The sequence below is a fragment of the Passer domesticus genome, chromosome 10 (genome assembly GCF_036417665.1).
Source record: "Passer domesticus isolate bPasDom1 chromosome 10, bPasDom1.hap1, whole genome shotgun sequence".
In the NCBI taxonomy this organism is placed as follows: Eukaryota; Metazoa; Chordata; class Aves; order Passeriformes; family Passeridae; genus Passer; species Passer domesticus.
The window spans coordinates 18150247-18178108 of NC_087483.1; the positions used below are offsets into that span (position 1 = coordinate 18150247).

Consider the following 27862-nt stretch of genomic DNA (forward strand, 5'->3'; position numbering starts at 1 on the left):
TAAGATTAAGTAGAAACCTTGAAATAGAGACCTACTCAAGCTTTACCATGGAAAATGAGAGGGCCAAATCCTGCATGCAAATCCACGTAATTTGCTTTAAAATCACTGGAGTTCAGCTGATTTCTACCCTTGGGGTTCTGGATAACCACCTTCCTGGGGCTGACATCGCTCTGTACCACTTGAGCTAGTGACAACCTTGACCTTTAAATGTCCATCCTGTCCAACCCCTCTCTTATATCTTTGATGAGATTTTACATCCTGTTAATCCACCTTCACTAACTTTATTATTTGTCATCTTATATCAGAGGCAAATGTAATTCCAACAGGGTAACCAACTTAATAGTAATAGTCTTCCTATAGAGACGTGTACACACAATTCTCCCAGCTTGCCTGCAAATGTAATCTGTGGGTCTGGAATTACAACTCCTGGATGCTCCAGTAATCATCCTGGAGAGCACGCCAGTGTGTGTGTACACATGCAAGGGAGGCAGATAACTGCATTTTGAACTTGCAGAAATCATGCCTGCCTCTCTGTTAGGCTCCCAGGGGCTTGAAATCTCATGGAAACATACTGCCACCTCCCAGGAACAGGTGGCAGCTTTAGGAGACCCTCAAGCTGCAGGTCAGGCAGTTTCTGAGTAAAACTCCCCAGTACTGCAGGCAGGGAAAGAGAAGCTTGAACCTTCCTGCATGGCAGCCTGCCACCCTACCTATAGGCTACATGAGGAAAAAATATGATGGTGAAAATTTGCTGAGCCACCCCCATTAATGCTGTCAATAACAAGCTCGTTCAAGGGCCATGGAGACAAGAGACATTTCTAGTTGTACACATGGAAAAAAGATTCCCCTAGGAATTCTCTCTAAAGAGCTTCAGGCTTGATGAAAGGTGTTCAATGCCTCTGAAATACTAATTAGTATATTATTACAAAAATTCCAACAAGAAAAAAAAGCTTATCTCATCTCTCATCTCCCCCACACCCTCCCAGCTTCCTCACACCTTTTGAACTCATCTGTCAGGGTCCGTTCTGAAACTGAATCCTTTTTTCCCCATCAGACAGTGGCAGTTTACCCCTGACTCTTTCCCACAGCAGCTGGCAGAGCCTCTCAATCTCACAACACCCCTGGCTTGGCCCTCCCTCCCAGAGGGCCTGGTGGAGCCTCAGAGCACAATGCGGTGCCTTGGCTGTAAAGAGCCCCACAGAAGGGAGAGAAGGGAAGCAGCCCCTCCTGAGCCACTCAGAGAGCCCCACCATGGGTCCCCCCATGCACGCTGCCGAGCACTGTGGTGCTGGTGGTGAGGCTCAGAAGCAGCTGGATTTGAGCACACTGTCAAAGTTATTGCACATTCTGGTGAGTGTCTTAAACACATTGTTACCTACTGAGCATATACTCAGCAGTCAAACAGAAAGGGAGGAAAGCTGCAGCGAGCTTGGGGTGTGCATGAGAGTGAAAGGGGCTCTGGGTTTGTGAGGGGTGGTGCAGAGAAGGGATGGATGCAGAAGTGTGCATGTGTGGCAGCAGCAAGGCTGTGTGTAAGAGGGAAGGTAGAGATCTGTGTGCCTGTGAAGACAGAAGAGGAATCAGGGAGATTATAAGTGTATGTGTGTGTCTACAGGCAGAAGGGGTTTTCCTCCTTCCTCTTTCTGCATGCATCCCTTTAAAAAAGGGGGGTTCAAAGAAGCCTTTCAATAAAACATAAGCAGAAAAGGACAGCATCCTTTTGGCTTCACCATCTTCCTAGAAGGGACATAGAAAAGAGCAAGCATTCTAGCCGTACACAGACAGCATTTCACAGAGACGGGTGACCCACCAAAACAGCTGGGCAGATGTCTTGCCTTTGTCTCAAATGCACAGGGAGAAATGAGGGCAGGTTTCAAAGACCTGAAGCCCAGTACTTTCTCTCTGGAGCCCATTTTCTTTGACTTATCAAGTGTGAAGTCAGACAGAAAGTCCTTACATCTATCCACCTCTGAAAGTTATACTTTGCATGCCAACCTGTTGCTTGTACCCCTTTTCCCAAACTGCTTGGAAAGAGGTCACCTCACCAAGGCTGTAGCTGGAGCCCCAGCCTCCCAGCACTACTCCAGCTGTCCTCCCTGATTCACGGGCACCGCTTGCACATAGAAAGGGTTACAGATCCAAGTTGTGATTTCGAGTGTTTGGCCCCGTGCCTGCTGACCTCGTGCTGACAAACGTCTCCTCCTGTCTGTGGTTGTGTCTTTTCACTGCACAGGCATCAAGCCTGGCTCAGGATCTGGCCTTCCCAGATTGCGCTTTGGCTCAGGCGGGGAGCAGGCTGACCCTTTGATTCCGAGTGTGATTAAACCTATGCTACTGTAGCGTTAAGCCGTGTGCAACACTGTTAGCAACAGCCCTGATTTATGTTGTTGCTAGTATTGCGGTTTCCACCAGGGTGTAGACAGGGATTTCGAAAATAGCCCAGCTACCTCTTTGTCTGTGTGTGTGTATTATAATTAGAATTGTGTCAAAGGGCTGTTACAGAGCGAGGTTGGAGCTGGAAATGTTCACACCCCAGTTCTGCCCCCACCCCGGTGCTGACACCACCAGCCCCAGCTTGGGTGTGTGCAGGCACATCAGCTCTCCGCACTTCCCGGATTAGACAACTGTATTCCCAAGGCTCCATGGGGGCACAGTGGTGGTGACTTCACTACACAATGGAGAACAAGTTTAACAGCTTCCAGTTTGCTCTCAGGTTGCTGCAATCTGCCCCCACCACCGTGGCTAAATGACAACTTTTTTCTATTTTGATTTCAGATAGGATCACTGGTCTCAGATGTAGACAATTTATTTTCCTAGCACAGCTGGTCTGTCAGAGGTCATATAATTTGGCAGCAATCCCAGTGCTTAAAAATTAATTTTTCCTTATTAATACAACTGGGGGTCCCACAGGATAGGATCCCAGCCTTATCTGAACCTGACAGCTTCCTAAACCCCATGAAGGATGCTTTCTCCTCTCAAGCTATCTGCAGTACAAGGCCACCATGTCCTGGTGCCTGGCAGCACTGGAGGTTTCTGCTAGGAAACTGACCCACCCGCCTGCCGGGACGGGAAGCGCTGCCTTCTCCAGCCCAGCAAAGTGAGATGCTTTCTCTTTTTAACCTTCTGAAGCCACACACAAGGTACCAAACACAGAGAAGGTACCGGGAAGGAGGATGGGATGGGGGGCAGAAGGAGCAAGGCAGGGAGATGGGAAGCACCTCCATAGAGCCTTCTGGGACCAATATATGTGCCTGTCACTCCAGACACTACACCCTATGATTTTCTGTAGCAGTAAAACTAGGAAAACAAAATGCAGCATCCTAACCTGGGTCAGAGCCCCCCACTGAGCTGGTATCAGTGGTTTTCAGTGATGCTTTGACAACTATCTGACTCCTAGTCTAAAAAAGCTTTTGTTTCCAGTAAGAGCTGAGTTAACAGCACACAGGCATAAGGCACTACACTCCGTGCTTGTGTGGGTGTGTGTGTGCATGTTTGTATGTGTGGCCGTGCACTTGCTTGGCAGCAATTTGTTTTGGTCCCCCGCCCCACCTTGCTACATCTCCTAAGTCACTACTAAAAATAATAGCTTTTAAGTAAACTATTTGGAAGGCTTCAGAGTGAGCTTTGCTCAGAGCTGCATAAACATCATCTGAACGGCTCAGTACTTGGGTCACTCAAATCTGTTACTTTCTTACTTCATTGCTTTTTACGGGAAAATGAAAAACACACAGCCATCGAACCTTCAGATTTATCTTCACGGGTCTCCCACCCACTCCCCTCCATGGTTATCTCAGGGTTTGCTTGGCTACATACAAATTGGCAGCTGCGCTGTTTATCTCTTACTGTAGAAATATTGCATGAGGTTTTTTTCCATGTGGATTATCATATTATTGTCTATTAAAAACGTCTCCCCTCTCTACTAACCTCCCTTAGGGAACCTAAAGAGGGACTTCCATAATGGGAGAAGGCTTTCAGATACACCAGACTGAAACATAAATCCATCTACCTCTGGCATGTTTCCCTTACTAGGCTGGCTAATTTACTGAAGCTGAGTGTAGCCTGATCGAGGTTTGCATCCCATTACCCCGTACCTTTGCTCACTGTTCTTGCTAATAAAGTCATTTGACCGGATTTGCAGCCACACATCATCATCTCGGGAAACCACCGCTGGTGTCGGCCACAGAGAGACAACTTCCTTGCTGGTTCCAACACCATGTGATGCTCTGCTTAGCCGGGAAAACCCGCATTCAAATAAACACTGCTTACAGCGCCCGAATGGCCTGAGAGACAGGATTTGCTCAAACCTCTTCCTAGTTAACAGTCCTGGTGCCGAACTCACTCCAGGACAGAAGGAGGTGAGCGCATGGACACAGGCACACACTCGGGCTCAGCGGCCACGGGGATCACGACCAGACTGGCCAGTGCACCCTCAGGAGCCAGCCTCAGATTACAGCCCGATCTGCCACGGCACAAAACCTACTCCAGGAGATCAGACACTGCTTCCGCAGCAGGGATCATCGGAAAAGACTGTTTCACTCAGCAAGGGCCTCCCAGGACACTGCCCTTTCTCTTCATCCCATCAAGTGCCTATTCCTTTCCCTGCTTGAACAAAAGATAGGATTTTTTTTTCCTTTCCTTTATAACCGTAAGGAAGGAGGTGATGCCAACCGGCAGCTGAATGTTTATCGGCAATGTCTGTGCTTCGCACTGCAAAAGAGAGGGATTTTCTCAGGCAGCAGAGACTCTCATACTTCCCCTTTTCAAGGGGAAGCTGGATGGCCACACATCTCCGGGGCAGGAGAAGGCAGAATGCACTCTGCCATCATCCAACGCTGCTCGGGTCAGACCGCAGCTCAGGGCCCTGAGCCATGTCCCGAGGCCCCGACTAACGGGAAAGCGAACCCACAGCTCAGCGGCTGCTGGCTTGGCACTACCGTCCTGCCAGGCAGCTCCTGAGCACAGAACTAGCCCCGAGAGAGCACTGGACGGCAAATCCTTTTCCTCCAGAGACTGTTCCAGATAGGGACCCTGTTGCCCCCACTAGCGAGATTCAAACCCAGTGGCGGGGGAGCAAAGGGCCCAGCGTCAGCCTGCCCCACTCCTGTCCCCATGCTGAAGCAACGCAAAGAAGGGTTTCATCCCTGCACCTCCTGACAGTCCAGCCTAGCCCGTAGCGAGAGACAGAAAAACACACTCGCGTCCCAATACGTGCCATGAACCAGCCTTGTCCCGGGACAGCGCAGCGTCTGCAAAGTGCGTACAGGTCCCGCACGTACTGCGGGCAGCCTTTCCCGCTGGCAGCGGGTGCCGCCGCCGCCGCTGAGCTTCGCCCGCTCCCAGCTCTGCACGGCCCCGGCTGCCTGCGCCCGCCACACGATTTTAATTTCTCACCTAAAGTTTCCCGAGGCTGCAACCGGCGCGGGGCCGCGGACATTCGGATGCGGGTGTTCGACATGTGGCTGGTCCCTCCCTTCCCCGCAGCTCCCCATAAAAACCAGCACGCAACTTTCCAGTGCGGCTCCATCCCCTCGCCCCTTCACGCCGGGCGCTGGCAGCCGCGGGGCTGCAGCCGCTGCGCTCCTTGCCGGGGGTGCCATCCCCGCTCCGCCACACGCATGAGCCCCTCCAAAACCCGTGCTGCGAAAGCTGCGTGGCGCGGCCGATCGCTCATGCATCCCCTAAATTTATTCCCACGCAAAGCATCTATGCGTGAGACCAGGACCGCGCCCGGGAACCCGAAAGTTGGGCGGACGGGGACATCCCCCATTCCTGAGGGCGTCTTACCTGTCTCCGCCGTGCCTCCAGAGCCGGGCAAGCACAGCCCTAGAAATCCCCAGGCAAGAAGAAACGTATCCATCCTCCGGAACAAATTACAAAAAAACCCGAAGCCCACAACGCAAGACCCGAGGCTGCGGGGCCGGGCTTCGCCTCCCTACCCCGGGCGCGCCGCGCCCCGTGTGGGCGCCCCACTCGCGACCAGCTCCGGCGGGGCTCAGCGAGGGGCGGCGGCGTTCCCCGCACCGGGGCTGCGGGGCGGGCGGTGCCGGCGGAGCGCCTCTCCCCTAGGGCGACCCGCGGGGCCGGCGCCTCGGCATCCCCCGGGGCGCGGCGGCGGTGGTGCGGGCTGGGGCGCCGTCTGCGCCTCCTCTCCCTCCCCGCCGGCGCCTCGCAGCCTTTTCAGGCAGGGCGGCATGTGGCTGTCAGCGCCGAGCGCCGGCGCCGCCCCCCGCGCCCCCCCGCCCGCCCGCGCACCGCCCCGCGCACCGCGCCGCCCCCGCGCCCCGCCCCGCCCCGCCCGGGGCAGCGCGGCCGCTCCGCAGCGCGGGGCCGGGGCAGCGCGGGGCGCGGAGTGGCCCCGCGGAGCCGGGCGCGTCCCAGCCGCGCCGCCGAGCCGCGGGTGCCGGCCGGCCCCCGCCCGGGCGCTGGCGGCCCCGCAGCGCGGGCAGGAGCCAAACCCGATGGCAATAACGGCAAAAGAGTCGGCTGTGCGAAGGGAGACACCCAGAAATTGTCGGATGGGGGAGCATCAGGACAAGGATTGTCCCTGCTCGTGGGCTTCCGCCGCTGCCGGCCGAGACCCAGAAGCGCCGAGCCTCGACCGGAGCCGACTTGGAGAGCGGAGAGCGGCAGCGGGAAGCACACGCTGCCTCGCTCCTGGCACCCGCGGTGCGGTGCAAAGGCTTCTACAAGGGACAAATGCAAACCCTCTCCGTGACTGCACCACAGCTGACTAACGCGCTCCAAACCCGTTTTCTCCGAGATGCTCTTTAAAAACACAAACCGAGAGCAGCGTTCACATAGTCATCCTAGTAGTGCTCCGAAAGTTTGTTTGCTTTTGCCTTGTGAGGATGGAGAGTCTCTGCCCCAGCTGGAACTGCTGGGACAGTGCGTTTACTTGTTGCTTATATTCACAGACCACAAGAGGCTTAAAAGCTGGTATCTTGCAAACTGGGGTTAACTCACACCTCCATCCTCTTTGAGAGGTAAAATTTCAAAGCTAATTAAATGAGCCCAAAAACCCTTCACCAAAAAGCTATTTAAAAACAATTCCTTGATGTTGTTGATGAGTCCCTAGATTTTAGATTCCAACTTCCAAATAAACAGTAGACAAAACGATTAAAGCTATGTTATCTCAGTTTTTTTAAGTTGGTAATTAGTGAAAAGATATTGGCATGTGGCAGAAGTGAGATACATCACTGTGTGGGTGAGAGGGAAAGTAAGAACATTTCACTGGTATTCATTTAGGGTGATGAGACTAATTATTTTGTACTCTGCTGTCTATCAGTTACGAGTAGCATTACCAGCTCACGTCAATGAAATCACGATGCCAACCTGTTTAAGCACATTCACACAACACAAACGCTTAGAGTTCCTCTGAGGCCAGTGGAAGTTCATTGACAGCAACAGATTTGGCCTGACAGATAGATCTGATATTTCAGCCGTTACCCCGAGGGCTGTAGCATCCTTCTCCCTTCTGTGTGTTTTGATACCTGATTTTGCATCTTCTGTGTCTCAAATGTGATCCAAAACCTGCTGAAGTCAATGCAAAGCCAGTGGCAACAGAGCCTACTGTCTTATTTATTGTATTTTGATGTGGAATTATGCAACTATTATTTACTACTTGCTTATAGTTAGACTACTATCAAGCTAGTGAAGTGTGATTTTTTGTGTGTATAAATAGCCCTTGCAAAACATAACACAGATATCAGAGTGTAAAACCCACAGCATGAATCATTCCTTTCTTAAGACATGCATGGAAAAAGAAGAGGTTACCAAGCCCTAATCAGAGACAGCCCCATCTCACGTACCATATGGCAGAGGGGCAATTTTTCTTCCATTATGTTCTGTTTCCCCTGGTTAAGGTCAATAGAAGAGGGCAAACAAAACCTTGAACTGATAACAGCTCTGATCTGTTACTGAATGAAGAGAAGATGACCCTAGGAAAGAAAATGGTGATGGGAAATGAAGTTACCTGCTGCTCCACAGAGGTTTCTCAGCTGCTCTTCAATTGCTCTCCACAAATCCAGCCCTGTGTTTAGTGTCGGATCTCAAGTCTCCTCTCCCCAGCATGCCACTGTGAGGAAAAGAAAGGCACAACGAAAGAACCAGGCAGCACTACTGCAGTTTCTACCACTGCAAGTGCTCAGGACAGGATGATAGAGCTGGTGGTACCTATTATTCCAGCTCAGGTAGAAGAATGTCAAAAATACTTCTTTTGGGAGCATTTAATACTCCGACCCTCTCTCAGGTTTGAAGGCACTGAGCACAAGGTGATGCTATGTACCATGAGCTTACCTCTGCCTGTTTCCAGGGGGCAGCTGCTGCTGCTGTAGGCATTGCTCTGTGTCCCACGGGAGGCTGGACCTCATCAACTCTCCATGCCGGGAAGTCCTGCTTCTGCCAAAGGGCTCAGGGCTCTGCTCAGTCCTCCTGCGGGTTTTTAAAACCCACAAGTAAGCACTCACCAGCCCATCGGGAACTGCAGCGTTTTTCCATGTCTGTATGTCAGAAACATCCACAAAACCTCACTGAAAATGAGACAATATGTAATTTAATGGTACTGTAATATTTAACGTACCATCTGCATTAAATTTGGTTGAAGGAATTTTGCAGCCCAAGCATTAGTCAGAGCTGTGATGCAGTGAAATTTCCCCCATCTCTCCTCCCCTCCAGCAGAAAGCCTCCTCAGACACTGCCTAGTTCCCTGCTGCTGACCCGAGGGCCTGTGTACCTAGGGTTTTCCCTGGCACTCTGCAGCTCTGCTCTTCTCCTCCCTCTAATTGCAGCTCCTTTTAAACATTGATCATGCAGCCTCATTTATTTTCAATCACAGCTTCCTCTTTCTAAATGAGTCCTTCTCTCCCCATGAACTGACCATCAGGAGGTGTCTGTAAAGCAGGAAATCCCCAAGTTTTTCCTTAGAGCCTTTTTCAATCCTGCTTTAAAAGAAAATAAAATTCAAACCAAGGCATCATGTATTCCTGTAACCTTCTCTGGGCTCCAGAGAAGTTGGACAAACAGGGTGTCTCCCCCAGTTTTATGTCAAAACATACTATTTCCAATGGAGATCTTGACAGCCTTCCAGAGAAAACAACACGGCAGGACTGAAACAGGGTTAGGAATGGGAGAGGGGAAAAATGATACCCAGCCTAGATAAAACCATAAGTATTGTCAGTCAGCAGGAGAGCAGGGACTCAAACATTTTTGGCAGGGTATCCAAGGAGCAGGAGCGCAGGGCATGGGGGCTGACGGCGTGGGTTGTCTCCCAATTCCTCACAGAAATGCAGACTTCTTGTTGCACTTTTCCTCCTCCAGACAGTGCTTTGGGATCCTCAGCTAAAAAGCTCTAAGTGCATAATATAAAATGTTTTTATTAGTCTATCAGGTGCATGATTATGAGATCTCATTTTATAGCCACAAATAGCCAATAATTACCTTAGCATCCCATTAGCCGCAGCCTTCAACCAGACTGTTTGCTGGGGAATTTATCCATACTCAAAAAAGCAGGATGCTACCACAACTTGGACAAAGCAGTTTGGCACACTGCATTCAAGTCCATAAACTTTCAGTCTAGAGGTGGTTTAATTAGCAAGCTGGCCTGTTAATTTTTCATGGGGAGTACCATGTCTGCTAATCTGCTGAACAGCGGCTGCAGAGCAAGCCCAGAGGCTGCCCCTTCAGCTCTTGGGTGCTGTAGCAGGCAAGCGCTTGCCCATCCCACTACTGCCCTCCCACCCCACTCCTGCCCTGTTGTTGCCCACTCACCCTGTTATTGCTCACCTCCTTCTAACATGTCCTCCCCATTTTTCCAGCTGCCAGCTATCTTCCTGGCGGCAGAGAGCTGCTTTCTCCCCCTGTCTCTCCTGCACACAGATGTTTGCTAGAGGGGGAGCACTGCTGGCACGCAGTTCTCCCCCTGCCCGGCTCAGGCAGCCGCACGGGTCCTGGGCCAGCACTGCCCTGCTGCGGTGCCAGGAGCTAGCGACCGGCTCTGGGGAGAGTACGGAGCAGCACTGACTGCTGCAGGGGAAACGAGGGGAGGGAGTGCCGAGGCAGCCTGGAAAGGAGAAATGAGAAGAAGGAGGGAAAAAAGCAGAGGTGAAAGAAGAGTGGAGAAGGGGGGTGGTGAAAGAAACAAAGATACAGAACAAGGGGATGGGGGGAAAATGCATAAACGACAGGAAACAGGGAGGAAGAAAAACAGTGGAGTTAAAATCCATCATGGGATTAGCAGAGAGAGGGTGGGCGATTCCTGCTGGCTCAGGAGGTGCTGAGCCACGGGAAGGGTGCAGAGGTGCTGCTGGGGGCCTGCTCCATGCAGCAGACTGTGAGGGGAGGCAGTGGTACTGACACGGGGGAGGAAAGACCCTGCATCTTCAGAGTTAATAAAGAAAGCTTTCAGACCTCAGCAAGCTGACTAAATTAGGCAGAATATAAAGGTGTTGTATTATTTCTCAATACAGCAGTGGTATGAAAGGAGGCAGTGGGTTCTTTTGAAGCAGCTGCTGTGTAATCCTGGGCTTTCAGGTATACTTCAACCAAATGCTCTCCTGGTTTCAGCAGGTTAACTTCATTAAAGGCTCCATCTACCACTTTAATGTGCACTGAAATCCCACTGGGTGGGTATATTAGGCAGAAATAACCCCCACAAGATGATTGCATGCTGTTGTTTGGCACGGTGAATGGACCTGGAGGAGAAAATGGAGGAGGGGAGGGGGGCATACAGTGGCCCAGGCTGGAAGGACAGATCCTGAATTGCTGTATGTCGCTTTGCTAAGGACATCAGAAGCCACTGCAGCAAAACCCCAAGCCTGCAGGGAGTCATCCCTCCTGACCCCATCTCCACATATAACCTGCTTAGTTCCTCTCCGCTGTGGCTCCTTCTCCACACACCCACTGGTCCCCCAGCTTGTGAGGAGGGTGGTGATTTCCACAGCAAAGAAGACACCATGGAGCTGTAAAGGCCATCTGTTCCTCCAACAGACCCTGGAAATTCTGTGGGCTTGGCTACTGTGAGCTTTGACTGTGGGCCTTGAGTATCTTACCCCACTGTAACTGTTGGGTGCAGTTAAGACTTGAAAAATCAAAAAGTTTCTGTATATATTCACCTGCTAAAATCACCCAAAAGCACTCACTGACTGTGCTTCCTACCCACAGAGCAGCACATGGCCAGCTTCATCTGGAGAAGCTCCACTTGGACTACACTCCAGTTAGGGTCAACAACAAATTTTCCATAGACAGCATTAGAGGGGTACATTTGTGGACCTCTACTCAGTTAGAGTCACAAACCAAGGGCCTCATTTAAAGTCTGCTGAAGCTGGTGCAAGTTCATCCATCAACTTCACTGATGGCTGGATGTGACCCAAGTGGCTGAGCCCTGCAAAGCCAGCATGATGTCTTTTATTGTAAGTGCTGACGTTGCCTTTGCCGGGCTGGCTTCCATGGTGTGTCACGGTCTGTAGTAAGCACTCACAGGGCTGTGTGCTCAGTGTTAGAAAGGGCCAGTCTTACTAAAAGACCTCCTTAAAAATACACAAATTCTTAAACCAGCAAGGAACTTAGACCCCCCCGCTTTGCCTGAAACTTGGCAAAAAAAAAATATTCTTAGCACAGAAGCTATTTCTCTTTTCGTATAAACAAAATGCCATTACCATGCTTTGGCTGTTGGCTTGGTAGATTCTGGCAAGAAAACGCATGTGTGTATTTTAAAGGGATTTCTCTTTTTCTTATCATGGTTTAGCTTTTGACCTCACCCTTCTTCCCCCTCCCTCCCCATCCCAGGCACATTCCAGCGTGACTTCCGTGGTGGTACGTCACACAGCCCTCCCAGCAACTGGGGTTAGCAGTTAGCTCCCTCCAGCAGATAGCACATTCTTCTGGAGCACTGTCATGGGGGAAAGCCTTGAGCTGTGAAAGGTTTTCTTTCCCTTTTAATCTTTTATTTTCTTTGATGTTCATTTTAAAATAAATTATTGTGCCTTGTATTTATTATAGTACCTGGCTGTGCAAGGACCAGGACCTCTCTTCTGTCCAAACACAGACTCAGAGACAGTTCTTGCCTCAAACAGTTTACAATCTGAAGAGACAAAGCAGACAAAAACCAAGAGCCAGATACAACATGGATGACAAGCCTGTGGATTACTTTAGCATTTAGTTAAGTTGTAAACTGTTGAGGGAGAGATTGCCATTTGACTATGCCTGTGCAATATCAGAAGTAGGAACTTCTGATGCTGCTGAATTGTTGTTTGGAGATGGTTTTTAACACAGAACACTTAGGTGAGGATGTCAAGGGAACCATTGCTTTTCACTTGGCTTCACCTAGCACATGTCAGTGACCTCAAAAAGCAATCTCATAACAGAAAAGCCACACATAATCTGCTAATAAAAGACAGCTCAGAACAGATCTAGAGGATCCCAGCTAATAGCTGTAAGCCATGCTGAGCTATGTTTTCACCACAGCCAAACACTCCTGTGTTTTGAGAACATTTCAAAGCATGTCTGGCACAGAACTTATGTACATGCTTCCCTTCCTCCAAAGTTCTTAGTGGCACCATGGTCTTGCTGGAGACAGTTCTGCTGGATATATCAGGCTGAAGATCGTTTTCTTAATCCTCCCTTTGACATAAGTGCACATCTCAAGTCAGACCTTGCATTTATGCCATTTCCCAGACAATAAATCCATAATCTTGGGGGAGCCCTACTCTGCTTCCCTTCCATTTCTGTGAATGTTTGGAATCACATTTTGGAATCACCCTTTCCTTCTGGGGATGGGGCTGCTTCCTTATCATTGCAGAGTAGATCTTTTTTCCCAAGAGGAGTCACCCCTCTCTCCTTCACACAGACCTTATTGATTTTTTTAGTGCAACTTCTTCTGGAAATTAATGGTACTAAGGCTGCTTCACAGTCAATAGGGTGGCCATGAAGCCCATGCCTCAAATAACTGCACCAGATAGTCCTCCAGGGAAGTGGGACTGCAGAACAAAAGTCAGGAATCAGATAATTTTCTGGCCAGCTTCTACAGGAGGGAAGAGAAAACACTCTTGTGCTCAGCTGCCTTCACAGGACATTGGGAGCATGTGGCTCCTCTGTAAATTCAGGGTGTGCTTCTCAGAAGTTTAAACCTAGGGCCTAGCAGCAAGTAACTGCTGAAGTGAAAAGGTGCATTAGAATAACTGTTATCAGACACCCTGAAATGAGGGGTGGTTTTGTGGCCATGCAGCTTCAGATTTGGAGAATCAGGAGGGTCTTTTGGTCATTCTGAGCCCAACAAGTGACCCAAGAACTACCCCAGTGTAACCCTGTGGGTAGTACCAGACCTTTACCATACTTTGTTTCCTTTCCATGTCAGCAGAATGGGACAGCTGAAACTTTTTCCCTCCCACCCCCTATCTGACTTCTTTGCTTGATGTTGCGCTCCTGACTGGTCTCTCCCCATGCACAGCACAGTGGATCCAGTGGTTACTATAATACAAACAATCCTCAGGTGCAGGTTTTTCTTTTTCCTCCTCAGTGTGCTGCATTTATCAGCATCAACCATGAGCCCAGCACAGTCAGGTTTCCCCTTGCTCTCAGCAGCTGAGAGCGTTTGGGTTCACAAACCTTGCTATTAATAATACATTGTGCAAAGTTGGTACAGAGCTCAAAGTTTTCTACCTGTGTGCTGCAGTTTGATTTTAACTCTGGGTATCATTATCATCAAAGAGACTGAGGAATGGCAGCTTTTAGTTAAACAAATGGAAACCTGTATTTAGTTTCTTTTGCCACATTATGATAGGAAAGAATAAAGGCTTTTAAATATATTTTACAGCTGATGTTTCTTAGGTTTTTCTGTCCTACTATAGTCTCTGTCGTTCTGACTGGGAAGTTGTTGCAAAAGCTTTTTGTTTGTAAGGCTCCTATTGAAATAATACATATTTATTTGTCTCATTCCTAAGTTGTTTTTTTTTGTGATAGGAATTGCATATTGGGGGGGATGGAGGGATAAGCTATAAAGCATCAACAGTTGAGAGAGGATGTTGTGGGTGACTAATGAGAGAGGGGGCCTAGATACCACACTGCTAGCAAAGTGTGAAGGAGAAGAGGTGTCTCCCTGGAAAGTGAGAAGACAGCTGGTAGAGGAGCCCATGGCTCTCTGTAGGGAGCAGGGCACAGGCAGAGCTGGGAAGGGGGAGCTGAAAGTGCTCAGCAAGGAAGCCAAGTGAGAGCAGGGACAACGCTAGAAAAGAGCAGTATGAAACTGCAGTCTTTGATGAGAAGAGCTGGGCTCCTCCTACTGCGGCCACCAGAAATGAAAATCAATGAAGCAATTAGTTGTGTGAGCAATGGGATGCAGCTGTCCTAGAGGTGCTTAGCATGTGGCTGGATTCATGGATGTAGAATAAAGGTCAAGCTGAGGCTTTTTCTGCCATGGTGGCACTAACATGGTCCCTCTATCACCCCAGCTGTTTTTAGAACTCTTGCAGGAGCTTTGTATTTCTGATGAAATGGTTCAAAAGTTGCTGTGGCAGCAGCAGAGAAACACATGGTAATATACCATATATAAGCCTCTTCCTTACACATTTAACCAAATGTATATAGATATATCCTAGCACTTGCCACACAGTGCTATCCCTAAGGGCTACAGGTAGTTTGGGAAAGCCATAGTGATCGCAATTCACGCCATTTTACATCACACAACACAGAAATACTAGACCCATTGCAGGCAGAGCAGAGGTCCCCATGCTCCTCACCACCACTCACCTCAATCTTAGGTGCTCTAAGAAATATTTTTACCTTTCACCTGCTGAAAACATGAAAGCAGTGGCTTTCTCTTCCAAGTGCTCTTGCACGTTTGAATCAAAGGTGCCCAGAGATGTCCATGTGAGATCCCTCCTTCTCTCAGCTCAGTCCCCCAGCACAGTCACAGGTGGCTGTCACCCAGTGGAGACTGGTTACCGTGCTCATGCCAAACAGAAGGTGAGCAGCAAAGAAGCCCCATCTGTTAAACACATGAAAGGTGAATTGATGTGAGTTCAAGCCAAGCAGTGAAATGTAGCTGTGAATCTGAAAACTTTGTTCCAAAGAAACAAAGCCCCACTTTAAAATAAGTCCAAAAAAATCCCATCCTACTTCTATTGAAGTCAATGGCAAAATTCCCACTGCTCTAACCAGGAACAGAATCAGGCCACTTCCAGACAGATTTACAGCCAACACATGCTGTAACGCTTGCATACTGCATGTGCTTACTTCTATTTCCAGCCATGTTAAAAAATTATAGCAAATGCCTATGGATTTGTGTGTATGAGTTATTGTGCTGCTAATGAGTGGAAGAATTACCCGAACATGGTTTAGATGGTCATCCGTTGCCAGCACAGATGAAATTGCTGGGTCACCCACTGGCCTCATATTGCTGTTCATCCCATTAGCATTTCCATTAGAATTATTGCAAAATGTAACTCTTTTTTTTTTTTTCTTTTTCTTTTTGCGGATGTGGGGAGTGACACAGACTGTGTTTGCAATTAGTGCTGTTAAGGAATTGGAACTGGAGCTGAAGGCACAGTCCTGTGCCACGCTGCAGCCACTAACATGACACTGCTCTGACAGGAGCATTTCTGCTTCACTGGGGCAGTAGGAGAGGCTCTAAGTGTAGAAACAGACAAAAATTACTCCTTCCAGCTGAAGGCCTCTACACATAATGCATACATGCTTGTGCACTAGAAAGCTTTGCCTAATTCATTCCCACATGCTCCTTGCTTTGAATCCATCTCTCATAAATGTTAAGAAGTTTGGAAAAAAAAGATCTGTGTGAGGTTTAGACTGCTAAGTGCTGCCTGCAACCAGTGGGTTTCTCAGAAGCAGCCATTTGCCAGCCTCTTTGGTAACTAGACCCCATATTCTCTGAAGCTATCATTACAAAAAAAAAAAAAAAGAATAAAATCATCTCATGGCTGAAGCCTCCCTCCCCTCACTCCTCCCACTTGGACAAAAACACCATCTATTGTTTTCCTGTAATTGATCAAGCATAAACATTCAGCTCTACAGTTTTACGACTAATCACTCTACTTCTAAGACACGTGTTTGCAGCTATGCAAGGCACCAGCTGCTGTCATTCCAATAGATATTAATTTATATTGTCTCCCACTCCCTTCCTCCCTGTGAGGATGCACAAAGGGAGTGGGGTGGTGGCGGGGGCTTTAGATGAAGACATCTGCTTGAAAGGCAGACAGTAGCCGCGCTGCCGAGATTGCACCTGGACTTTCACTGGAAAATCAGACACACTAGTTGCTTCCTAGCACTCCAGGCTTTGGCACTCACACAGGGCTTTGACTACAGTTATTTACTTATTTACCTGTCTCCAAGGGAAATGAAATGTCTGGACAGAGGGAGCGAGACAGATTTCAGAAGCAAAACAAAGTGGATTGAAATAAAATATTACAGACGTGTGGTGCAGCAGTGGGGGGGATGGGGGAAAGGTGGGTGAGGAAGGAGAAGAGGAAAGCTGGAGCCTCTAATTTTGTCCCCTAAAAAGATTCTTTCATGATGGTTGGCTATACTGAGTTCCTCCCTAGAGAGGTTAGCAAGTGTCTGTGCTCATGTGCAGGATGAACTTGCCATTTGCAGCCTTGGGACGAGGAGGTGGAGGAGAAGAAAACTTGTTGGTTGTCCTTCTGTTAGACCCCACAGAGAGAGATGGAGCTCAACACTGGTGGCTTGGTCTGCTGACCCTGCAGCAGCACACAAATTTTGTGTTCCTCTCACCCACCAGTCACCTTCCAATAACCGAACTAAAAAGCCTAGCACACAAATTCAGAAGCTCTCCCTCTCTGCAGTGTGATGGTCTCAGCCCTGCGCACAGTGGGCACTCGGGAGTCTGGCACAGACCTCCTTGGGACTGCTGCAGGCTGCTTCTCCTTCATCCGGCCCCCTGGAGAAAGTCCTGTGCACAGGGACACACGGGGGGCAATGTGCTCTTGTAGAACAGCCCGTTCTGCTGAAACATCCAGATGCCATCTCCCTGATAAAACAAAGCTAAGGGCTTGATTGTAGGGGATATGAAAGATTTCTTTCTCCTAAGAGCAGGGCTGTTTCCCAATCGTGTTTGCTAATCAAATACCAATGTGACTGGGGTCACATTACACTGTGGCTGTCAGCTCTAAGTGCACTCTGTATTTTTCATGTCCCATCCTGGTCTGCTGTGTTGTGTTGCTGTTTCACCCCAAGAGGCAGCACAAGAAGACTTTTCCTTACCAACTGCTTTGTGATTTTGCTTGGAAGCCCTGATTGAGACTCAGATCTGGTGCTGTCACATCCCATGCAAATGACTAAGGAAACATTTACTAAGGAAACTAACCAAAGTTGTTGGTTAAGCATTTAATGCAGCATTTAATTACACAAGTAAAGAACTGAGGAACAGTAATGTGCTGTTCAGATGTGAGGTGCTATTTGCCCATGTTTTCTGCAGCAATTTTTCAAAATAGACAGCTCTTCTCAAACTGGAGACGTATTTCACTCTTTTTAAGAAAGTTTTACTCTTGTCTTATGTTCATGGAGATATATAAGTCTGGCATTCTTTTTTATAATGTCTGAGCTAGCAGGGTTTCTGAGACAAATCTAAAAATCCTTTCTTGTTATTACATTACATGCCTGAATTCCCACTGCTATATACCACAAGAAGTCATTTACCCTCTGTGAGTTGGTGTAAAATACTACTTCTGGTGCAGAATTCATATCTAGGCATGTTTTATTTTTGCCCAAGGTAAATAAGAATGTGGGTGCAGGTTGGAAAGGACAACTTTCTTCCCTGTTTTTTTTCATTAACTTAAGCCGAACCTAGTGATTCTTCTGGCAATTGCCTCAGAGCTGGTAACTACTATGGGAGGTTACAGAAGCATCTCTTTTTGCTTTGCAAAATTTTCTTTGCTCCCTGAGGTTGTGGTCTCCCCCCTCTACTCTGCCTGCAGGTTTCCAGAGATCTCTGCTTCCCCAGGGGTGCACTGGTTGCAGGGCACCAGCCACGTGAAATATTAGTGTTCCCTTTACATATACACCCCAAAATAAGTCAAAAAATTTTGGGACAGAAAAGTTATTTGTAGCATCCCTGTTCCTTTGCCACAGCCACTGCGAGGAGCATTGACCGCTGTGCCATTAGACAGTTTTGATTGACGAGTCCCACTAAAATATGTGACTCCTCAAAGATTATGCCAGGAAGTTACACATTTTAACAGACGCTCACCACCCCCTTCTTTTCTATAAACAGAGAAGACATCTCAAAGGGGCAGACTGCAGATGGGATTGTTTGTCTCTTAGTGATACTCATATCCCGGGTTGAAGTTTCATGGGTAATTGTACCAAGGCCACTGGTAAGTCAATATCTCTGATGTGACATCCATTTAAGGGGCTGCTTTCTAGCTGCACTCTTGGGCAGAGACCTAAGGTCTTGCGGCAGATCAGGGAAGACTTGTATCTTGCGGTCTCATGTTCCCCAAAACTCTTCTGCTGGATTTCCCAGCCCATTACCCACACTTTCTGTCAAGGTTGTCCAGATTTCTAAGAGCTCTGAGCCAGATGATACTGGGATGATTTACTGAGGGTGTGAGATGACAAACAGACTGGCAAGCATTTCCTTGTGGCCTTGGCCACTCAGACAGCTTGAAAAGTGCTTGGGGACTGAGAGAGGCTATGAAGCATGCACAGCACAAACTTCCAGTCCTCCAGCCTATTCCATCTATGTCTGCACAGAAATTCTTGCAGAGCATACATACATCAAAGGGAGAAGCAGATTTTAAAAAAATATATACTAAATAAACTCTTAGATATAACCTAGGACCAGAATCTCAGAGCTTGCCCGCACATTGATCTACATACAGCATCTATGCAATACAACTCTGTGTAGAAACCTGTACTTGAAACAACAGTTTCTTTCTTTTTTTTTTTTTTTTTTTTTTTTTTTTTTTCCCTTTTCTTTGCTTACCTTGCTTTTTGGAGTACCAGTGATTTTTTGTGTTCAGTCAGTGCTCCCCCCAATACAGGAGATCAACAAGGGTCTCTCACACTTGTTGTGTTTGTAAAGATCTTGGAGAACTCTGGTCTTCAAGTGCAAAATAATTTCTTTCTTGCTCTTGCTTCCAAGCACTGCAGTTCTGTGGGCCAAATACAAGTTACTTCTACAATACTGTCCAAGGGAAAACAAAAGTACAGCTCAGACCTTCAAACCCTTTTCTATACATACATGGTGTCTTCCTGCTCTGGGGCTCTTCTGCAGGAGGGACTCATGTGGGTCAAGCTATTGGGGCACCAAGGCTTTGGGGCACCTGTCTTACAAAGAAACAGAGCAGCTGTACAACATTTACACTGAACACTTTACCCAGCTTCCATCCAGGACCATCAGTTAATCACAGGGATGTGCTGTGATGCCCGGCACTGAGAAGCTCAGGGTGGACATGGCCTTGCTGAAGCCAGGAGAAGTCGGGAGGCAGAATCTGTCTCAGGAAGCTCCCACATTGCTTCCTAGACAGGGGTGAAAGACTGCAAAAAAGACAAGGGGAGGGCTGGGAGAGGGCCAGGCACGGTCCTGCAGTGGGACCACAGCCTGAACCTCTTCAGCCATGTTAGCTTGCATGCTTGACCCTGGCTGATCAAAGCCTCAATAGGACATTGCCCTCATCTTCCTGCCCTGTCACTGCCAGCAGGAGCACAAGTTATTTGTCTTTTGTGTGTGAAGACCTCCTCCTGGGGACCTTGTCTTCCCTCTAATCAAATAATCAGATGTGTTTATTGTTGTGGAAATCATGCCCTCCCCTGAAATGCCTGACCAGCAACAGCTTCCTGGCTTTGTCTGCAGGCCTGCTGCCTGGACCCCACCTCTCTCCTGGTGTGGCCTGGGGGCTGCATGGGGGCAGCCAGCCACTTGCTCAGCCAGTGCTGTGTGTGTGCTGTGTCTCTGAGAGAGGGGACCTCGCAGACAAAGGTAAAAATGCACCCACACCAGGGTTACTCTCTTCATGACCAACCTCTGTCGGGGAAAATCAGCTACATCCCAAGAGGAGGTTTGCATTTGGAGCAGATACTATGCCACTGGGACACATGAGTAAGGGGAGAGGATGTTCATAACCATGGAGCTTCCCCTGCCTCTGTGAAAGCTGGCTGAGGAGGCTGGAGGCTCTCCTTACCAGCCCACAGTGGCCATGGAGCACAAGACGCCAGTCCATCCCCTGTGTCTCCAAGTGTGAGGGAAATGGCCAGCAACTGTTTGCTCATGGCCATCACACCTGCCATGTGGGGCTGCCCTTGAGGCCGGCTGGCACCATGCCTAAGGGGCAGCAGCTTTGCCTGGGGCCATTGCCCTGCAGCTGTCCTCGGCCCTGGTTGTGGTGACCCTGCGGGAGCACAGCCAGCTCAGCCTTGCCTCAGCCAGCTCAGCCTTGCCTCAGCCATCCCAGCCTCGCCTCAGCTGGCCCAGCCTCACCTCAGCCATCCCAGCCTCACCTCAGCCATCCCAGCCTCACCTCAGCCCAGCCAGCCTCACCTCAGCCATCCCAGCCTCACCTCAGCCAGCCCAGCCTCACCTCAGCCAGCCCAGCCTCATCTCAGCCAGCCCAGCCGCACCTCAGCCAGCCCAGCCGCACCTCAGCCGGCCCAGCCTCACCTCAGCCATCCCAGCCTCACCTCAGCCAGCCCAGCCTCACCTCAGCCAGCCCAGCCTCATCTCAGCCAGCCCAGCCGCACCTCAGCCAGCCCAGCCGCACCTCAGCCGGCCCAGCCTCACCTCAGCCAGCCCAGCCTCACCTCAGCCGGCCCAGCCTCACCTCAGCCATCCCAGCCTCACCTCAGCCAGCCCAGCCTCACCTCAGCCAGCCCAGCCTCACCTCAGCCATCCCAGCCTCACCTCAGCCAGCCCAGCCTCACCTCAGCCAGCCCAGCCGCACCTCAGCCAGCCCAGCCGCACCTCAGCCAGCCCAGCCTCACCTCAGCCATCCCAGCCTCACCTCAGCCATCCCAGCCTCACCTCAGCCAGCCCAGCCTCACCTCAGCCATCCCAGCCTCATCTCAGCCAGCCCAGCCTCACCTCAGCCATCCCAGCCTCACCTCAGCCATCCCAGCCTCACCTCAGCCAGCCCAGCCTCACCTCAGCCAGCCCAGCCTCATCTCAGCCAGCCCAGCCTCACCTCAGCCAGCCCAGCCGCACCTCAGCCAGCCCAGCCGCACCTCAGCCAGCCCAGCCGCACCTCAGCCAGCCCAGCCTCACCTCAGCCATCCCAGCCTCATCTCAGCCATCCCAGCCTCGCCTCAGCCAGCCCAGCCTCATCTCAGCCAGCCCAGCCTCGCCTCAGCCGACCCTGCACGGCCTTCTCGCCCACCTGCAGCCGCGGCTTCAGGAACGCTGCCGGGACCTGCTGCCGAACTGTCTCTTCTCACAGGCTCTCCTGCTCAGCCAACAATGGGCTTGATTTGTCTACTGACCCCCTCGCCCCCAACATATGTCTCATAATGCATATTTTTAAACTCTGATCCCATATCCTGTCAGGAAAACGAATGTCCTTACTGCACAGCACCAGTCTGAATTTTTGGGTGTTTTTTTCTAGTAGAGTTCTTTTCCTGTGTTTACAGTCTTACAGAGCAGAATTTATTAATTCGAGGATAAGGACAACTTAGAACATCTTGGCTTATGAAGGCTGACAGCAGGAGTAAAAGTAAACTGAGCCCATGCCCTGCTTAATAATGTTCCAGTGCTGACATCAAGTGCCAGGGCAGCTCCATAGGGCCTGGGACTCCAGCACACAGCCCCTGGCAACCCCGCTGCTCTCCCCTGCACACAGACCGTGGCAGGAGCCTGCATGTTTGTCTGCCCTGCATGTTTGTCTGCCCGCCGCTGAATCACCGTCTCTGGAGCCTGCCTGCCCTGTAGAGGCACCCACTCAGTGTGCCTGTCTGTGCTTGGCAGCTGTAGGCCCTATTTTGTGTTTGCACCCTTACTGGTGTTCCGGCTTGTGAGCTGAGGCTCCTGCTATAGGACGTGTGGGAGAAGGGCAAGAAAGGAGCAGAGTGAACTAATTGGAAATGTGCAGTTTTTAAATAAATAAAGAATTTCTTAAAAATAAAAAGGCTTAGCAAATTAAAGCAGACAAGCAGGTTACTTGGCAGCTAGAGGATAAACTTGAACATCCTGGGCACACAGTGCATCAAAGCATTTCCCAATGCAGAGAGCCCCAAGAGCTGCCCTCTGGGTTTGGTACCCAGACCCACTCCAGTGAGGGTGTTTGCAAATTGTTTTCATTCCTGCTCCTGAGAGCACACTGACAGCAGGGTGTGCCCAGGCCAGTGCTGTCCCTGGGTTCTCTCCGAATGGGGCTGCTGATGGGGGTATTTGTTGGCACTCTACACCTAGAGCACAAATCCAGCTGGACTCAAGCTCATTGAAGTCAGTGAGAGAACAAGTGCCTTTTGTTCAGCATAAACATCCAAGAGGAGACATGTAACCAAACAGCCAAAACAAAAATTACACTCCTTGAAACACTGCCCCAAACAACTACCCGTGTGGGCCAAGGGTTCCTATTGTTCTCCCAGAGCTTGCAGGGCCAGGGAGGACCTGAAACTCAGCTGGCAGACAGGCTCCTCTCTCATCTCTGAGGCTCAGGAACATTAGCTGAATGCCACTACTGCTGGCCAAACCCATGACTGATACAAACCATGTTACAGGGTGACTTGAATCATTTGCTGGCATCCCTGAGCAGGCCCCTGCCAGCAGGACAAAAAAGTCCTACAGAAAATCCACTGTGACAGAGTTGGGGCTGTGACAGTAGGCACCCTGACCATGCTTTGGGACCTGCTGGTTGCACCCTTGCTGACCCCTGACCCCCTCTCACAGGAATCCTTGGGAGCAGCTGTCCTGAGCTGAGGAAGCCCAAGTAGATGGAAACTTCCATAGCTGAGCCCATGACTGCACTGCTTCCTGGGCACCCCTATCCCAGAGCATCAAGGTGAGTGATGTGTGTGTTACCTCTGACCTGCAAGGGGTCCCAGGGCTCCCTGCTGCCTCCATGTGCAAGTAATCCCAGGAAGGGGAATATCCACAACCTGTGTGAAGCCTCAAGATTTCTCATCTTTTCCTAATGCTCAACATAGAAGAAAATCCACAGGAGAGAGCCTAAAGAAATCAAACTTGGTGAATGCTGCCTCTGCTCTCAGGAAATTTGGCCAGAAGTAAACATGCAGAGGAATGTAACTGCTGCAGAAGATGGTGCTTGACTTTTAAATCCAAGTTGGATTTAAAGCACACTGTGCTTTGGCTGTGATTTAGCGCTTTTCTTTTCTTTTCTTTCTTTTCTTTTCTTTTCTTTTCTTTTCTTTTCTTTTCTTTTCTTTTCTTTTCTTTTCTTTTCTTTTCTTTTCTTTTCTTTTCTTTTCTTTTCTTTTCTTTTTTCTTTTCTTTTCCTTTCCTTTATTTTTTTCTTTTTACTTTCCCTTTTCTGTTTTGTAGCAACAGCAGTCTTACCACTCTCCAACCCATCCTGACCCCCAGCCTGGTTCCCCTCACTGCTCCATCCACTCTGTTGTGCCATCAAAGCAGTCTGAGGAACTGAATTGGGAAATGATCCATGTCAAAAACAGCCCAGCAAAGAAAAAACAAATCAGTCTTTTTTTCAATAGCAGCTCAGTTTCCATTGTCCTTTCACAGCAATGAAAATCCCTACAATTGGAGAAGGAGAAAGGACATGGGGATGGGGTGGGACCAAGTGCTAGGAGGGAGGGATGGGTCAAGAGGGCATTAAATGCACATTGGAAGGAGGCCTTACTATCCTCTTGCTATATATAAACAAAAATGACTGGCCTGGAGGGCTTATTTTCAACAGAGGGGAGAGAGGAACAAAGAGGGAGGGTAGGAAAGACATCCTCCATGGTGAGGAGGATGTGTGCATGTACCTCTGTGAAGAGATAAGAAACACCCTTCTTGAACCTAACACTCCACTAACTGACTTAGCTGTGATTAATTTGGCCAAATGTGAATACAGAGTGGAAACTGAGCATGCTTACCGTGCCTTTGATTTCCTCTGCTTGCCGAATTGACCAACAGACTGTCAGGCAGCTTCAGTCTAAAGAGCAGCCCCACAAGTGCTCCACCTCATACTCTGGTTTCAGTGTCCCTGGAGGTGCCACCCCCCCTGCCCATCCTGGCTGGGCCGTGAGCGCTGCTGCTGCACCATGGCCTGGTGCCCAGCCAGGAGCCCTCACCCACTGCAGCAGCCTTGCCAATCCTTTCCACACCTGGGGCAGGGGCTGCCCTGCAAACTCAGCCCACCTCTGCAAATTGTCACTTACAGGCATGCAGGCATGGGAACAAGAGGCAGCATGAGGAAATGCTGCTCTGAGAGCTGTCTCCTCATTTTGTTTGCTGGGCTCAGTGGCTCTGCACATCCAACCACTCGTGGACCAGGTGCTCACCATTTATACTGGCATCCTTTCATGCATACATTGCTGTAAATACTGACTCCTTCAGGGAGAGGCTAGAAATAAGCTGGTAAACTTGTTTTTAGATTAAAAGTAGCAATACCTAAGTGTGTGTACATATACATACACATATACATATAATAAATGCATATCTATACCTAGGAGGAAGGGAGAGGAGGCTTATTTATTTTTCTTTACTTATAAACAAATCTCTTCATATTTGCTCTGCTTTTTCTTCTCTTTTCATTCCAAAAAAATATGGCAAATGAAACCTCTTAACATCATGGCTTGCTGGTTTGAAAATCTAGGTTGCAATTTTTAAGTTTCTTTTTCCTTTGTACTCTGGATTTAAGGATGTGATATATGAAAACTCCAGTTTAACAGAGCCTAGAGACTAAATCAGATTGTGTAGGTAAGGTTTTGGCTGAGAAGCAGACACTTCCTAGTCAGTACCAAGAATTCAGAGAAGAACAGGGTAGGTTTTAATGTAAGTTTACTTTCCTTGCCATGAATTTTAATGACAGTTTTCACGACTGCTTCTGCAATTCGTAAGAGAAAATTAAAAACCTACACCTTGAAACTTATACGACAGCTGCTAACATCTCACAGCTTCTGGCATTATCTTGGAGAACCCTTCAGTCCTTTTTCTGTGCCACATTGTTTTCCACACAAATGTATTTAAAATATAAAACATTGAATGTTCATTGCTTCTTTATATCATTTGTATTCATTATCCACTAGAGGCAAAGGGCACAGCTTTATATAGAAGCCTCATTGAATGTCTCATTTTGCTATTTTACTGTACTGTACATATTTCCCAATAAATTATTTCTTTCAAATGCAGATATTCTTCTGGAAAAGCAAAGCAGGGCTGTTTCCTCTGCACAGAGGTTTCCTTTTACCATGAGCACAGCCAACTCATCTGGCTTAGGTTAGTTTGTCAGGCATATTTTGGGAACAGTTTAAGAATTAATTCTGCTTTAAAGACTATAATCACCTTTTTGGCCCTTGAAGCTGGTTCAGGATTTTTGTACCAGGCCAGCAATAAAATAGCTTTTGCACATGTCAAAGGTTTATTCTAGACAAGCAAAAAAGCAGATGAAATCTTTGTCTTTCTTATAATCTATACCCACAAAGCACTGACTCAGAAATGACTTGTCCCCGTACGTAATGAAGGCACAGTCCCACCCCATACCACGTGGGGTGGTCCTGGAGGCCACATACTTTGACTCTTTTGGGTGCCAGCAAAATTATTTGTGTTGGTTAGCAATACTCACAGATGGCTCATGAGGCTTCTCAGCAGTGAAGGCAAAAGTTGTATTGAAGGCCAATGTGGCTTTGGGGACTTCAGTGAGCAGGGGGAGCCTCTGGATGAAAGAGACAGGAAAGGAGACTGTGATGTTGGTGGTACCCAGGGAGATGAATGGAAGCGTCTGTGGAACAAGCTGTGAGACCTGGATGCCAGCATGTGATCTAGGGAGGGAGCAGGGATGTGTGATGGGTGTCTCCCCATACTGGTTGATGGGTTTCCTCACAATTCCTACTTGCCTTTCTGTTTTCTTGCTCTGGCAGAAGGTAGCTTTCTGCTGCTTTGTCCCTGGTCTTTACTCAGGACACAGTGGAGGGAGTTCACAAGTCTGGGATGCAAAATGGAAATTGGGGAGAATTATCAAAGAGTTCCACCCTCCTTGTTGGTTTATGAACTTCACACATTGGGGACAATCCCCCCTCCTTCCCAGCTATTTTCTGTTTAGGTCTGACACCCCCTGCCCCCTTTTTCAACCTATTTTAATTTCTCATCCCCTTTCCTTTGCTCCAGTTGACTCTCCTTAAAATTTTCCACTCTCTGTAGCAGGCACAAGGCCTGCAAGGCCTTGGAGAACAGAAGCCTGAGCTAGGAAATACCAAGTCAGCATGACTAAGGGTTTAGAAGCCCCTCTCTTCCGCCTTTCGGACCCTGTTATCTCTCTGTATATCCATAGGTCACTTTCCCCTGACCCTTACTATTGGACAGTTTTCAATCCCCCTGTAAGGTATAAAAACCCCTAGCTCTGCCCGGTTCGGCAGAGGAGAGCTGTCAATGGACCCTTCGCGGGGACCCCAATAAAGAACCCTGCGGAACCCACACAGCGCTTCTCTCTCTCTCTCTGCGTCTGCTGCGGCGATACCCAGGGTGACGGCCCCAGGCGAGCTAAAAGAGCTGAAATCACTAAAGAGCTGACTGCAAATCACTATAGCTGCCTGGGCTGCCTGAACCCCCCGCTGGGCGATCCTGGACCCTCGTTGAGCTATCCTGGACAACCGGCCTCCCCGCTGGGCTTCTGCCCCTGGGGGCCATAGCTCTCCACTCCCTCACCTCTCCTTACCCATTCCCAGAACAATCCTGTCTCTCTGGTTGCCTGTGTCAGATCATTCCCATCCAGCTCACTGAGAAAACCATCAGCCAAGATGTCCCCCACTGGAGCAGATCCCACACTTGAGAATTAGGATCCCTTCTGTCTTGTTTCCATCCTTTTCCAAAGAATGCCTCAGAACCTCCATACCTGCTCTGTAGGGATGAGCACATCAAGTGAAGGGAGTCTGAGTACCCTCCTCAGGAGACCTCCAGAGCCTTTGAGCCAGAATCCCCTGGGACTTCCTAGAAGCCCTGAATGCCTTCTGGGAGGCTGCAGGAGCTGCTCAGCTCCACTTCAATCTTGATGGCATTTTGCTTCCTGAGAGCCTCCCAAGCAGCACAGCTGCCACGTTCCTCACGCCTGAGAGGCTGTGATGCTCTGCCCTGGGTAGAGCACATTGCAGCAGGTCACTGCACTGCTGCTGGGGCAATGCAGCTCCGTGTGGGAAGGCACCGCATCCCACTCTGCTTGCAGCAGGATACGGCTCTCAGCCGGGTGCAGTCTCGTTCATTAAAATTAATTAACAGTCAAATAGCTCCACATACTTCCTTACACAGACAGAGCAGTGACAGAAAAATAGATTTTAACTTGAGCCCAGGTCCTGGAGAAGTGAGTGCTGTTGTGGGGAAACCACAGGAGACCGCCAAGGCAGAAAGACTAAGATCTCAAACTGTGGTGACCGAGTTTCCAGCTCTTAATACACTCCTACTTTGTCTTTTGCTACTCTTTGTACAGCTCCAGCAGGAAAAACTGAGGTATCCTTTTTATTTGTACAGTTTTTAGCTGTGAGTGGAGGTTATGGCCTGACTGGTTCTAAAATTGGCATCTATGTGCTTTATAATTTAATACATGCTAAAACTGACTGACAGTTATCCACGAGCTGTCTTGGCTGTAAACACCAAGACCTGCATTCAAAATGTTTTGGAATGCAGTACCCATGTATTTTTATTGACCCATTCCTGCCATTTCTGTTACACCTGGTGTTGTAAACCTGCACCTTTCTATTTTGTTCTTTTATTCTTTCCTTTTACTTCATAGTAACC

At 49.1% G+C, this 27862-nt stretch overlaps 1 protein-coding gene and 1 long non-coding RNA gene across 14 annotated transcripts in view; both read right to left on the reverse strand.

Moving 5' to 3' along the window:
• Positions 1-6224, reverse strand: part of NRP2 (neuropilin 2) — an 89077-nt gene extending 82853 nt beyond the window's left edge. For 2 of the 10 annotated variants that reach the window (XM_064434180.1, XM_064434177.1), the window contains exon 1: positions 5785-6223. In XM_064434180.1, the coding sequence (XP_064290250.1) occupies positions 5785-5857 (73 nt within the window). In that variant the 5' untranslated portion in view covers positions 5858-6223. Of the gene's footprint in view, positions 1-5391; positions 5527-5784 lie in introns of those variants that run through there. The other 8 variants (XM_064434172.1, XM_064434173.1, XM_064434174.1 and 5 more) reach the window with 7 other exon arrangements.
• Positions 6225-11100: 4876 nt separating this feature from the next.
• LOC135308775 (uncharacterized) lies at positions 11101-27172 on the reverse strand. Of its 4 annotated transcripts, none has more exons than XR_010369151.1 (5): positions 25701-27170; positions 19208-19289; positions 18950-19118; positions 14773-14977; positions 11101-12076 (listed from the first exon to the last, which is right to left on the reverse strand). It is a non-coding gene; the product is annotated as an uncharacterized LOC135308775 (long non-coding RNA). The 4 variants fall into 4 exon arrangements; XR_010369152.1 differs by lacking the exon at positions 11101-12076 and having other exon boundaries at positions 12836-14977; positions 25701-25790; positions 25968-27172; XR_010369150.1 differs by lacking the exon at positions 11101-12076 and having other exon boundaries at positions 12836-14977.
• Positions 27173-27862: the final 690 nt, after the last annotated feature.